General features: G+C 46.3%; 1 protein-coding gene across 2 annotated transcripts in view; it reads right to left on the bottom strand.

Moving 5' to 3' along the window:
* Positions 1–12,242, bottom strand: part of LOC110520475 (collagen alpha-2(IV) chain) — a 126,023-nt gene that overhangs the window by 6,484 nt on the left and 107,297 nt on the right. The window contains exons 23-36 of one of the 2 annotated variants that reach the window (XM_036975025.1): positions 11,997–12,069; positions 11,597–11,703; positions 10,937–11,120; positions 10,396–10,446; positions 9,939–10,013; positions 9,725–9,823; positions 8,646–8,867; positions 5,099–5,260; positions 4,805–4,975; positions 3,924–4,067; positions 3,670–3,795; positions 3,349–3,530; positions 3,133–3,196; positions 2,833–2,907 (exon numbers count right to left, since the gene is read on the bottom strand). In XM_036975025.1, coding sequence (XP_036830920.1) covers positions 2,833–2,907; positions 3,133–3,196; positions 3,349–3,530; positions 3,670–3,795; positions 3,924–4,067; positions 4,805–4,975; positions 5,099–5,260; positions 8,646–8,867; positions 9,725–9,823; positions 9,939–10,013; positions 10,396–10,446; positions 10,937–11,120; positions 11,597–11,703; positions 11,997–12,069 — 1,735 coding nt within the window. The remainder of the gene's footprint in view (positions 1–2,832; positions 2,908–3,132; positions 3,197–3,348; positions 3,531–3,669; positions 3,796–3,923; positions 4,068–4,804; positions 4,976–5,098; positions 5,261–8,645; positions 8,868–9,724; positions 9,824–9,938; positions 10,014–10,395; positions 10,447–10,936; positions 11,121–11,596; positions 11,704–11,996; positions 12,070–12,242) is intronic. The other variant, XM_036975026.1, reaches the window with a different exon arrangement.

Below are 12,242 nucleotides of genomic sequence, written 5' to 3'. Positions count from 1 at the left end.
AAAAGCTGACCATGACTGCGTTTTGTTGCTCCCTGCCTATAGACAGACACTAAAACAGGAATGTCCCGCGCTTAGGTCTGCTCAACGCTGGTCCGACCAATCTGATTCCACGCTTCAAAATCGCTTCGATCACATAGATTGGGATATGTTCCACATTGCGTCAAACAACAACTTTGATGAATACGCTGATTCGGTGAGCGAATTTATTAGCAAGTGCATCGGCGATGACGTACCCACAGCAACTATTAAAACATTCCCAAACCAGAAACCGTGGATTGATGGCAGCATTCGCACGAAACTGAAAGCGCGAACCACTGCTTTTAACCAGGGCAAGGTGACCGGAAACATGACCAAATACAAACAGTGTAGCTATTCCTTCGCAAGGCAAGCAAACAAGCTAAGCGTCAGTATAGAGACAAAGTAGAGTCGCAATTCAACGACTCAGACACAAGAAGTATGTGTCAGGGTCTACAGTCAATCACGGATTACAAAAAGAAAACCAGTCCAGTCGCGGACCAGGATGTCTTGCTCCCAGACAGACTAAACAACTTCTTTGCTCGCTTTGAGGACAATACAATGTCACTGACACGGCCAGCTACCAAAACCTGCGGACTCTCCTTCACTACAGCTGACGTGAGTAAAACATTTAAATGTGTTAATCCTCGCAAGGCTGCAGGCTCAGACGGCATCCCCAGCTGCATCCTCAGAGCATGCGCAGACCAGCTGTCTGGTGTGTTTATGGACATATTCAATCAATCCTTATCCCAGTCTGCTGTTCCCACATGCTTCAAGAGGGCACATGCTTCAAGATTGTTCCTGATCCCAAAAAAGCTAAGGTAACTGAGCTAAACGACTACCGTCCCGTAGCACTCACTTCTGTCATCATGAAGTGCTTTGAGAGACTAGTCAAGGACCATTTCACCTCCACCCTACCTGACACCCTAGACCCACTCCAATTTGCTTACCGCCCCAATAGGTCCACAGACGACGCAATCGCAACCACACTGCAAACTGTCCTAACCCATCTGGACAAGAGGAATACCTATGTGAGAATGTTGTTCATCGACTACAGCTCAGCATTTAACACCATAGTACCCTCCAAACTCGTCATCAAGCTCGAGACCCTGGGTCTCGACCCCGCCCTGTGCAACTGGGTACTGGACTTCCTGACGGGCCGCCCCCAGGTGGTGAGGGTAGGTAACAACATCTCCACCCCGCTGATCCTCAACACTGGGGACCCACAAGGGTGCGTTCTGAGCCCTCTCCGTACTCCCTGTTCACCCACGACTACATGGCCATGCACGCCTCCAACTCAATCATCAAGTTTGCAGACGACACTACAGAGGTAGGCTTGATTACCAACAACGACGAGACGGTCTACAGGGAGGAGGATTGGGCCCTTGGACAGTGGTGTCAGGAAAATAACCTCACACTCAATGTCAACAAAACAAAGGAGATGATCGTGGACTTCCGGAAACAGCAGAGGGAGCACCCCCCTATCCACATCGACGGGACAGTAGTGGAGAGGGTAGTAAGTTTTAAGTTCCTCGGCGTACACATCACGGACAAACTGAATTGGTCCACCCACACAGACAGCGTGGTAAAGAAGGCGCAGCAGCGCCTCTTCAACCTCAGGAGGCTGAAGAAATTCGGCTTGTCACCAAAAGCACTCACAAACTTTTACAGATGCACAATCGAGAGCATCCTGTTGGGCTGTATCACCGCCTGGTACGGCAACTGCTCCGCCCACAACCGTAACGCTCTCAAGAGGGTAGTGAGGTCTGCACAACGAATCACCGGGGGCAAACTACCTGCCTTCCAGGACACCTACACCACCCGATGTCACAGGAAGGCCATAAAGATCATCAAGGACAACATCCACCCGAGCCACTTCTTGTTCACCCCGCTATCATCCAGAAGGAGAGGTCAGTACAGGTGCATCAAAGCAGGGACCGAGAGACTGAAAAACAGCTTCTATCTCAAGGCCATCAGACTGTTAAACAGCCACCACTAACATAAAGTGGCTGCTGCTGCCAACATACTGACTCAACTCCAGCCACTTTAATATTGGAAAAATGTATGTAAAAAATGTATCACTAGCCACTTTAAACAATGCCACTTAATATAATGTTAACATACCCTACATTACTCATCTCATATGTATTTACTGTACTCGATACCATCTACTGCATCTTGCCTATGCCGTTCTGTATCATCACTCATTCATATATCTTTATTTGAGCTGTTCTTGCCATAATATGGACTTGGTCTTTTACCAAATAAGGCTATCTTCTATATACCCCCCTACCTTGTCACAACACAACTGATCGGCTCAAACGCATTAAGAAGGAAAGAAATTCCACAAATGAACTTTAACTAGGCACATCTGTTAATTGAAATGCATTCCAGCTGACTACCTCATGAAGCTGGTTGAGAGAATGCCAAGAGTGTGCAAAGCTGTCATCAAGGCAAAGGGTGGCTACTTTGCAGAATCTCAAATATAAAATATATTTTGATTTGTTATACACTTTTCTGGTTACTACATGATTCCATATGTGTTATTTCATAGTTTTGAAGCCTTCACTACTTTTCTACAATGTAGAAAATAGTAAAAAAAAAAAAAAAAAAAAAAAAAAACCTTGAATGAATAGGTGTGTCCAAACTTTTGACTGGTACTGTATATAAAAAAGTGATTATGTCTAACAGGAAATTAGTTTTGTCTACAGCTATAGTTTAGGTGTGATATCTAGTGAAAGAAAGTGAACTACAGGTTTTCAGTGAATTTATGTTCCTAGTGCAAATGAAGAAAGCCAGTCTGAATGAGTGACTCACCTGGAACCCCAGGGAAACCATCCTCCCCCCTCAGTCCTGTGGATCCGGGCATGTCGATTACGGCACCCCCCTCACCTGGAAAAGAAAACAATGACGCATTTCAGCAAGTACCTTTTACTACTCATTCTTTCTTCTGTGGAACTGTTAAATAGGCCTGGGACTTTAGCTTCGAGTCCAAGTGCTTAACAAAGACAAGATTTAACTGAGTTGAAACTGCTGGAAAGTGGAGTTTGGAGGACTACTGGCGTCTACGGTACTGTACGTATCCATGAGTTTTGGGACGGACAGGGGGCGTCATACCTTTGACACCCTTCACTCCTGGATCTCCTGAGGATCCGTAGGCACCGGGGTTACCTTTATCCCCCTGAAAAACACACACAGAGATACAGAGATACAGCATTAGATCGGACAGAGATATCCGTCTGTTCTAACCTGGTCGTTGAACATGTTTAGCATGAAAACTACAGGTGCAGGCTGCAGCAGAGACACAATGGGAACCAGACAACATGGTCTCACCCTGTGACCAGACATCCCGGGAAAGCCGCTGATTCCGTTTGATCCTGTCAGACCAGGCATTCCTTTTGGCCCCGGAAGTCCCTGTGCGCCTGGGTTGCCTTGGAAACCCTTCTCATCGCTGGGGTCTCCGGGAACGCCGTGGTAGCCCTCCATTCCCGGAACACCGGGAAAACCTTTAGGACCTGTGGAAGAGAGAGAGGGAAGGTGAAGAGGGGATCAGAATGAGACTAGTGAAATGAAAAGGAGGATGAGGAGGACAGAATGTGAATAAAGAAGAGAGGGGGGATAGGGAGGGCATGAAGCCTGAATATCCCTACTCACCTCTGGGTCCAGTGAATCCGATCTGTCCTGTGGTTCCATCTTCTCCCTTTGTCCCCTTCATGTCTTTGATGATCTGACGAGGGATGTGGGGTTTCTCGCCAGTTGGACCCCTCAGACCACGGTCACCTAGGAGACAGCGGGGGTGAGAGTGAGTGTCAAATCAGATGAAAGGATCGAAAGAGAAAGTGAGGGACAGGGAAAGAGAGCAGTAGAGCACAGAAACACACACAATTCTAATGGCAGTTCAGTCTCACCCTTTGAACCATAGTCGCCCATGATTCCTTTCTGTCCAAATCCGCCGGGATCGCCAGTCTCTCCTTTCTGTCCAGAGAAGCCCTTCAGGCCCGACTCACCAGGCATTCCTCCAAACCCTGACATGCCACGAGACCCTTTGATACCTGGGACAGGAAGTGACATCTCAAGTCAGGAGGATAGTCCTCACATCAGCATCTAGTTTTGATATACACTGCGTATACCAAACATTAAGAACACCTTCCTAATATTGAGTTGCACCCCCTTTGGACCTTCAGAAAAGCCTACATTTGTCGGGGCATAGACTCTACAATACTGGCCCATGTTGACTCCAATGCTTCCCACAGTTGTGTCAAGTTGGCTGGATGTTCTTTGGGTGGTGGACCATTCTTGATACACATTGGAAACTGTTGAGAGTGAAAAACCCAGCAGCGTTGCAGTTCTTGACACACTCAAACCGGTGCCCCTGGCACCTACTACCATAACCCGTTCAGAAAGGCACAAAAATATTGTGAATGGTACACATACACGATCCATGTCTCAAGTGTCTCAATGTTTAAAAATCCTTCTTTAACCTGTCTCCTCCCCTTCATCTGCACTAATTTAAGTGAATTGTGAATACAAGTGACATCAATATGGGATCATAGCTTCCACCTGTATTCACCTGGTCAGTCTGTTTCATGGAAAGAGCAGGTGTTCCTAATATTTGTATAATCAGTGTATTTCATTCCTCACTGCAAAACTCTAGTGTGACATCGCATCATCATATCAACTATTCATCAGAAAATGACATGTGGACTGTGAGAGTATGACCATATATGACCACTAACTCTATAAGTAGAACATTGCACAGAACATGACTCCACTGTGTATAATAACTTACCCTTGAACCCTGGCAGGCCAGAGTGTCCTGTAGGTCCTGGCACTCCGGGGTCACCCTGCTCTCCGGTGTTTCCCTCAGCGCCCTGACTACCAAACTCTCCCAGTGTCCCCTTTAGTCCTATGGGCCCTGGTGTGCCAGGGTCCCCCTGATCACCCCTGTTTCCGCTCAAACCTGGAAGTGACACATACACAGTGTATTAGGTTCTATCTCTTCAAAGCAAACAGAAAAAAAGTTAAGAAAGAGAGAAGTTAATGTTGTATGTAATGTAATGTAATGTTCAGTCATGTTTCTGACCTGGTTGTCCGGTGCTTCCTGTTGGTCCAGGGACACCAGCCGTTCCGGGTACACCTGGCCAGCCATACTTCCCAGCAGCTCCCGGTCCTCCTTGCTCCCCTTGCAGACCTGAAGGACCTACGTCGCCCTTGAACCCAATCATACCAGGCATGCCACCCATCCCTAAGAGAGAAGGGCAGAGAGAGGCCATTACAATAACTATACAGTGCATTTGGAAAGTATTCAGACCCCTTGACTTTTTCCACATTTTAAAACATTATAGCCTTATTCCAAAATGGATTAAATAGTTTTCCCCCCTCATCAATCTACACAAACAATATCCCATAATGACAAAATAAAAACAGGTTTTTAGATTTTTTTGCAAATGTATTAAAAATAAAAATCAGAAGTATCAAATCAAACTTTATTTGTCATATGTGCCGAATACAAAAGGTGAAATGCTTACTTTACAAGCCCTTATGTCACGCCCTGACCTTAGAGAGCTTTTTATGTCTCTATTTTGGTTTGGTCAGGGTGTGATTTGGGTGGGCATTCTATGTTCTTTTTCTATGTTTTGTATTTCTTTGTTTTGTCTGGGTATGGCTCTCAATCAGGGGCAGCTGACTATTGTTGTCTCTGATTGGGAACCATACTTAGGTAGCTTTTTCCCTCCATTGTGTTGTGGGTAGTTATTTTCTGTTTAGTGTTTTCTGCACCTTACAGGACTGTTTCGGTTTTGTTTATTCTCTTTGTTATTTTGTTATAGTGTTCAGTTTAAATAAAAAGCATGAACACTTGCCACGCTGCGCTTTGGTCCGATTAGTCCTCATCCGTCCTATGCCTGCGCTCCGCCCGTGCCGGGCTAAAGTGGGCATTGAGCTAAATGGAGAGGTGCGAGTGGTAAGCACCAGATCTCCAGTGCTCCCCCACAGCCCGATTCATCCTGTGCCTCCTCTACGCACCAGGCCTCCTGTAGGTCTCCCCAGCCTGGTGGGCCCTGTGGCAGCCCCACGCACCAGGTTGTCTCTGCGTCTCCTCCCTCCAGAGTAAAGTGGGCATTCAGCCTGGAGGAGTGGTGCCAAGGCTGCGCACCAGAGCTCCAGTGCTCCCCACAGCCCGAGTCGCCCTCCAGTCCGGAGCCTTCCGAGTTGCTCTCCAGTCCGGAGCCTTCCGAGTCGCCCTCCAGTCCGGAGCCTTCCGAGTCGCCCTCCAGTCCGAAGACTTCCGAGTCGCCCTCCAGGCTTCCGAGTCGCGGGGGGGGGGGGTACTGTCACGCCCTGACCTTAGAGAGATTTTTATGTCTCTATTTTGGTTTGGTCAGGGTGTGATTTAGGTGGGCATTCTATGTTCTTTTTCTATGTTTTGTATTTCTTTGTTTTGGCTGGGTGTGTTTGGACCATGATAGTTCTTTGTTGATGTGAACACCAAGGAACTTGAAACTCTCGACCTGCTCCACTACAGCCCTGTTAATGAGGGCCTGTTCAGCTTGCGTTTTCCTGTAGTCCACGATCAGCTCCTTTGTCTTGCTCACGTTGAGGGAGAGGTTGTTGTCCTGGCACCACACTGCCAGTCCTCTGACCTCTCCTATAGGCTGTCTCATCATTGTAGTTGACCAGGCCTACCACTGTTGTGTCATCAGCAAACTTAATGATGGTGTTGGAGTCGTGTTTGTCCACGCAGTCGTGGGTGAACAGGGAGTACAGCAGGGGACTAAGCACACACCCCTGAGGGGCCCCAGTGTTGAGGATCAGCATGGCAGACGTGTTGTTGCCTACCCTTACCACCTGGGAGAGGCCCATCAGGAAGTCCAGGATCCAGTTGCAGAGGGAGGTGTTTAGTCTCAAAGTCTTGATGCGGATGTTTCCTGTAATCCATGGCTTCTGGTTGGGATATGTATGTACGGTCACTGTGGGGATGACGTCATCAATGCACTTATTGATTAAGCTGACTGAGGTGGTATACTCCTCAATGCCATTGGATGAATCCCGGAACATATTCCAGTCTGTGCTAGCAAAACAGCCCTGTAGCGTAGCATCCGTGTCATCTGACCACTTCCATATTGAGCGAGTCACTGGTCCTTCCTGCTTTAGTTTTTGCTTGTAAGCAGGAATCAGGAGGACATTTGCCAAATGGATTGCGAGGAAGAGCTTTGTATGTGTCTCTTTGTGTGGAGTAAAGGTAGTCTCGACATGCTGGTAGAAATGAGGTAAAATGGATTTAAGTTTGTCTGCATTAAAGTCCCTGGTAACTAGGAGCGCCACTTATAAATTAGCATTTTCCTGTTTGCTTATGACCTTATACAGTTGGTTGAGTGTGGTCTTAGTGCCAGCATTGGTTTGTGGTGGTAAATAGATGGCTACGAAGAATATAGATGACAACTGTCTTGGTTGAAAGTGTGTTCTACAGCGTATCATAAGTTACTGTGCCTCAAATGTAACCTTTATTTAACTTGGCAAGTCAGTTAAGAACAAATTCTTATTTACAATGACGGCCTACAGGGGAACAGTGGGTTAACTGCCTTGTTCAGGGGCAGAACGACAGATTTTTACCTTCTCAGCTCGGGGATTCGTTCCAGCAACCTTTCGGTTACTGGCCCAATGCTCTAACCACTAGGCTACCTGCCGACCCGAAGAATTCTTCACAGTAGGGATGGTGCCAAAGAGTTCATTCTTTGTTTAATCAACCAGAGAATCTTGTTTCTCATAGTCTGAGAGTCCTTTAGGTGTCTTTTGGCAAACTCCAAGCGGGCTGTCATGTGCCTTTTACTGAGGAATGGCTTCCGTCTGGCCACTCTACCATGAAGGCCTGTTTGGTGGAATGCTGCAGAGATGGTTGTCCTTCTGGAAGGTTCTCCCATCTCTGCAGAGGAACTCTGGAGCTCTTTCAGAGTGACCATCGGGTTCTTGGTCACCTCCCTGACCAAGGCCCTTCTCCCCTCATTGCTCAGTTTGGCTGGGCGGCCAGCTCTAGGAAGAGTCTTAGTGGTTACAAACTTCTTCCATTTAAGAATGATGGAGGCCACTGTGTTCTTGGGATCTTCAATACATTTGTTGCTACCTTTCCCCAGATCTGTGACTCGACACAATCCAGTCTTGGAGCTCTACTGACAATTCCTTCGACCTCATTGCTTGGTTTTTGCTCTGACATGCACTGTCAACTGTGGGACCTTATATAAATCATGTCCAATCAATAAAATTTACCACAGGTAGACTCCAATCAAGTTGTAGAAACATCTCAAGGATGATCAATGAAACAGAATGCACCTGAGCTCAAATTTCGAGTCTCTTAGCTAAGGGTCTGAATACTTATGTAAACAATGTATTTCTGTTTTTATTTGTAATACATTTGCAAAAATGTCTAAAAAACTGTTTTTGCTTTGTCAAGGGATACAGTATTATGTGTAGACTGATGAGGCCAAAAAATAATTTAATCAATTTTAGAGTAACGCTGTAAAGTAACAAAATGTGGAAAAAGGGAAGAGGTCTGAATACTTTCCAAATGCACGTTTGAAAATGTGGAGAAATTGTAGTTTTTCATCTTGCAGGTTTGTTATGGTATTAGTACCCACCTGGGTAACCCTCGTTTCCAGGCTCTCCGCTGAGCCCTTTAGGTCCCTGCTCTCCAGGAAGACCCACTTCTCCACGTTGTCCGGTCGACGCTCCCCAGATCTCCCCGTGAGGTCCCTTCTCTCCTGGCTCCCCGTTCCGACCCTGTTGACCTGGCAGACCTTGGGTTCCAGAATTACCCTTTGAGCCAGGCTGACCCAAGTCTCCATGGAGGCCCCTAAAACCTGGGAGAGAGGACCAGACCATTAGAACTACCAGCAGTATTAAAGCACTAGGGGCGGATTCCAACCAAAGTAAAGTGTGTGTAAACGTAATTACCTTCTTATACGCTTTACTCTCTATGTGTATTCTGACCTAGAACTTAAGCATGAGAATAGCCTGCTATTCACCAGCTATTCATTTGGGGGGGTGATCGAATAAATGAAGGTGTGGTGTAGTTGTGTCTACAGATATTCTGACCTTGACTTCATTCCGTAATAATTTCACCACCTTCATGCGAGAGGAAACCATGACTAACGTCTTGCATCTACTTTCTTCCTATATAAATAACACCACTAACCATGCACTGTCATTTACAACTTGATAAGAGCTTTTGATAAGAGCTGAAAACCCTATTGAATGAAAACTCCACCAGAAAATCTGTTGGCCAGCAAATGGGAGGGTTTTCAGCAGTTTAATGAAATGTATTCAGAGAGCAAAAGGTAGCCACACCTACAGAGCACGTTACGTGACTGAATAATGTATGTCTGAATACCAAATACTGAGAAATGCGTAGGAAAAGCGTGTGTAGGAAAGGTGCAAATGTTCCAAGTCTGAATCGGTCCCTAGGCCTTAGTGCATCCATTACAAGTGGGAGTAAATGTACCTGTGATCTGCTCTGATGCTATGTGTATAATGTACGCTCTAGAATGCCCTTCAAGCCAATCAGAAACGAGTATTCAACAATGCCATGGTATTTACACAGGCAGCCCAATTCTGATCTTTTTTCCAGTAATTGATCTTTTGACCAATCAGATCAGCTCTTTCGCCATTGTAAACACAGCCATAGAATAGTATAACAGTTAAAGCAGAAAATCATCACCTGGATATCCAGGTGACCCTCCTCTGCCTTGATCTCCTATCTCTCCTTTGGCCCCGTTATCTCCAAGTAGACCTGTTGATCCTTTTTGACCTGGGAGACCTGAAGCACAGACAAAAGGACATACAGGAAGCTAGACATCAATTTGGATCTTGACAGGAAAAAACAGGGCATATTACACATTTTCTGTTTTGCATTCTAAAAGCTAAAAGCTTACCTAGGAAACCTTCTAACCCGTGGGGTCCTGGTGGTCCTGGTATACCGGGTGGTCCAGGTATGGCATCGCAATCACCTGAGTAAAAAAATAACACAGAGATTGTATCAGCAATTACTAGAAGAACGGTTCTCACAGCAGCCATTTTGGATCTGCTGCTTCACTGCTCTACTGCACACTTCAGTGGTTTTTGCCTGCTTTTTGCATTGGTTCGACAATACAGTTGCTCAGTGTGGATTGTGAATCAGAGCATAGCAAAAATAACATACATATTAGCCAACTAACCGAAGATGAGACTATGAGGGGAGAAACCAGTTGCAAAAACACCATTAAAAAACCTGAATTTAACTCTAGCTCTATACACAGTGACTGGAAGCTAACCCAAGACACAAAGGCTATGGAAGCAAAGCACCAGTCGCGAAGTTGAGTAACTTGATCAAAATGCTGTTAGTCCAGCTACCTGTGATGTCATTCTGTTCTCCATCTCCTCTCGGACTACAGCCAGACACTCCTTTCAATGACAATGAGAGAGAGATTGGAGAGAGAGAGATGAAAAAGGAGATGCATTCGAAATAAGGGTTAGAAAAAGTTCAAGCATGATCTCAAACATGTACTGTTGTGGCTGGATTGAGGGATGCAGACGGACTGCATCAGGGCCCGTCTGGAGAGAGGTGAGGAAAGATGAAGGTGGAAGAATCCTTTTGATCATGGACACAAGGGTATAAGAACTTCTCGCACACCCCCATTCATGACAAGGCCTTGGAGTCCACAACTGCAACTAGTCTTTCTGTTGTTCCCACAAATAGCGGAAGTGGAGAGAGATAAAAGGAGAGGAAGAGAGAGAGAGACAGATAGAGAAGGATAGATAGGGATGGAGAGAATGCGCAAGAGAGATAAAGACAGGAGAGAGTGATTGGGAAAGCGAGGGAGAGACAGAAGGAGTCAGAGTGACTGGGAAAGAGAGAGAGAGAGAAAGACAGAAGAGGGAGAGAGTAACACACCTGGATCGCCAGCTTGACCTTTGATACCAGGATGACCCCGCTCCCCATCATCGCCTTGCAACCCTTGAACCCCTTTAGTTGCACCTAGAACCCGTCCTGGTTCTCCCATCTGTCCCAACAACCCAGGCAGACCCGGCCGGCCCTGATAACCTTTTTCTCCAGTGAGCCCAGCAGGTGCATCTCCCTAGAACAGAGAACACAGGATACATCAATTCAGAACATATCCCTCAGTGTTATGCTAAAGATCCACACAGCTGCATTGACTTAAACAGCTATTATTATCAATCAAAAATAAAGTAGGTAGCTAGTGCTTCTAATATTTGAATAGGTTATATACAGTATATCTGAATGTAAGTGGTGACACTGTGAGGTGGGAAAGAGAGACTGTACACTCTTAGGAAAAAGGGTTCCAAAGGGGTTCTTCGGCTGTCCCCATAGGAGCACCCTTTTTGGTTCCAGTTAGAACCCTTTTTGGTTTCCATGTAGAACCCTCTGTGCAAAGGGTTCTAAATGGAACCCAAAATATTTATACCTGGAATCATAAAGGTTCTACCTGGAACCAAAAATGATTCTTCAAAGGGTTCTCCTATGGAGACAGCCGAAGAACCGTTTTAGGTTCTAGATAGCGGGTTTCTTTCGATGAGTGTAGGGAGTTCTTACTGAAGGACCACGATTCCCAGGGAATCCATTGATCCCACTGGGCCCAGGGAAGCCCTGTATTCCTGGGTCACCTGTCGCACCTGGGTCTCCTGGGTCCCCGGCATATCCTGTAGAGTTCCCACACAAACACACTAGTTTACACATACACTTCCACCAGTGGAGGCTGATGAGGGGAGGATGGCTCATAATAATGGCTGGAATGGAGCAAATGGAATGGTATCAAACACATTGAAACAATGTGTTTGATGTATCTGATACCATTCCACCTTTTCCGCTCCAGTTATTAACACGAGCCCGTTCCCCCAATGCAGGTGCCGCCAACCTCCTGTGACTTACATGCATAATGGTGTGTCACAAGGTGCACAAGTGTGTGAAAAGAAAGTGAATAAGAATACTTCACCTTTCTCTTTGGCCTGAATTAACTCGCCCTTCCTGCCCTTTGGACCCGGTTGTCCTGTGGCACCAGGGAACCCCTGAGGAGGAGGGAGAGAGGAGGAGGAGGAGGAGGAGGAGGAGGAGGGAGGAGGAGGAGGGAGAGAGGGGCATAGAGTAAGGAATTAGGAAGCCAATGAGAGAGAATTTGATGGACAAGTTAAGAAAGACAAGGATGTTTATGATAAATGTTGCCCTATTGTAGGTTTCAAGC

The sequence above is a fragment of the Oncorhynchus mykiss genome, chromosome 3, assembly GCF_013265735.2.
Source record: "Oncorhynchus mykiss isolate Arlee chromosome 3, USDA_OmykA_1.1, whole genome shotgun sequence".
Classification (NCBI taxonomy): domain Eukaryota; kingdom Metazoa; phylum Chordata; class Actinopteri; order Salmoniformes; family Salmonidae; genus Oncorhynchus; species Oncorhynchus mykiss.
The sequence above is the reverse complement of the archived record's forward strand: the minus strand, read 5'-3'. Positions and strand labels throughout refer to the sequence as shown.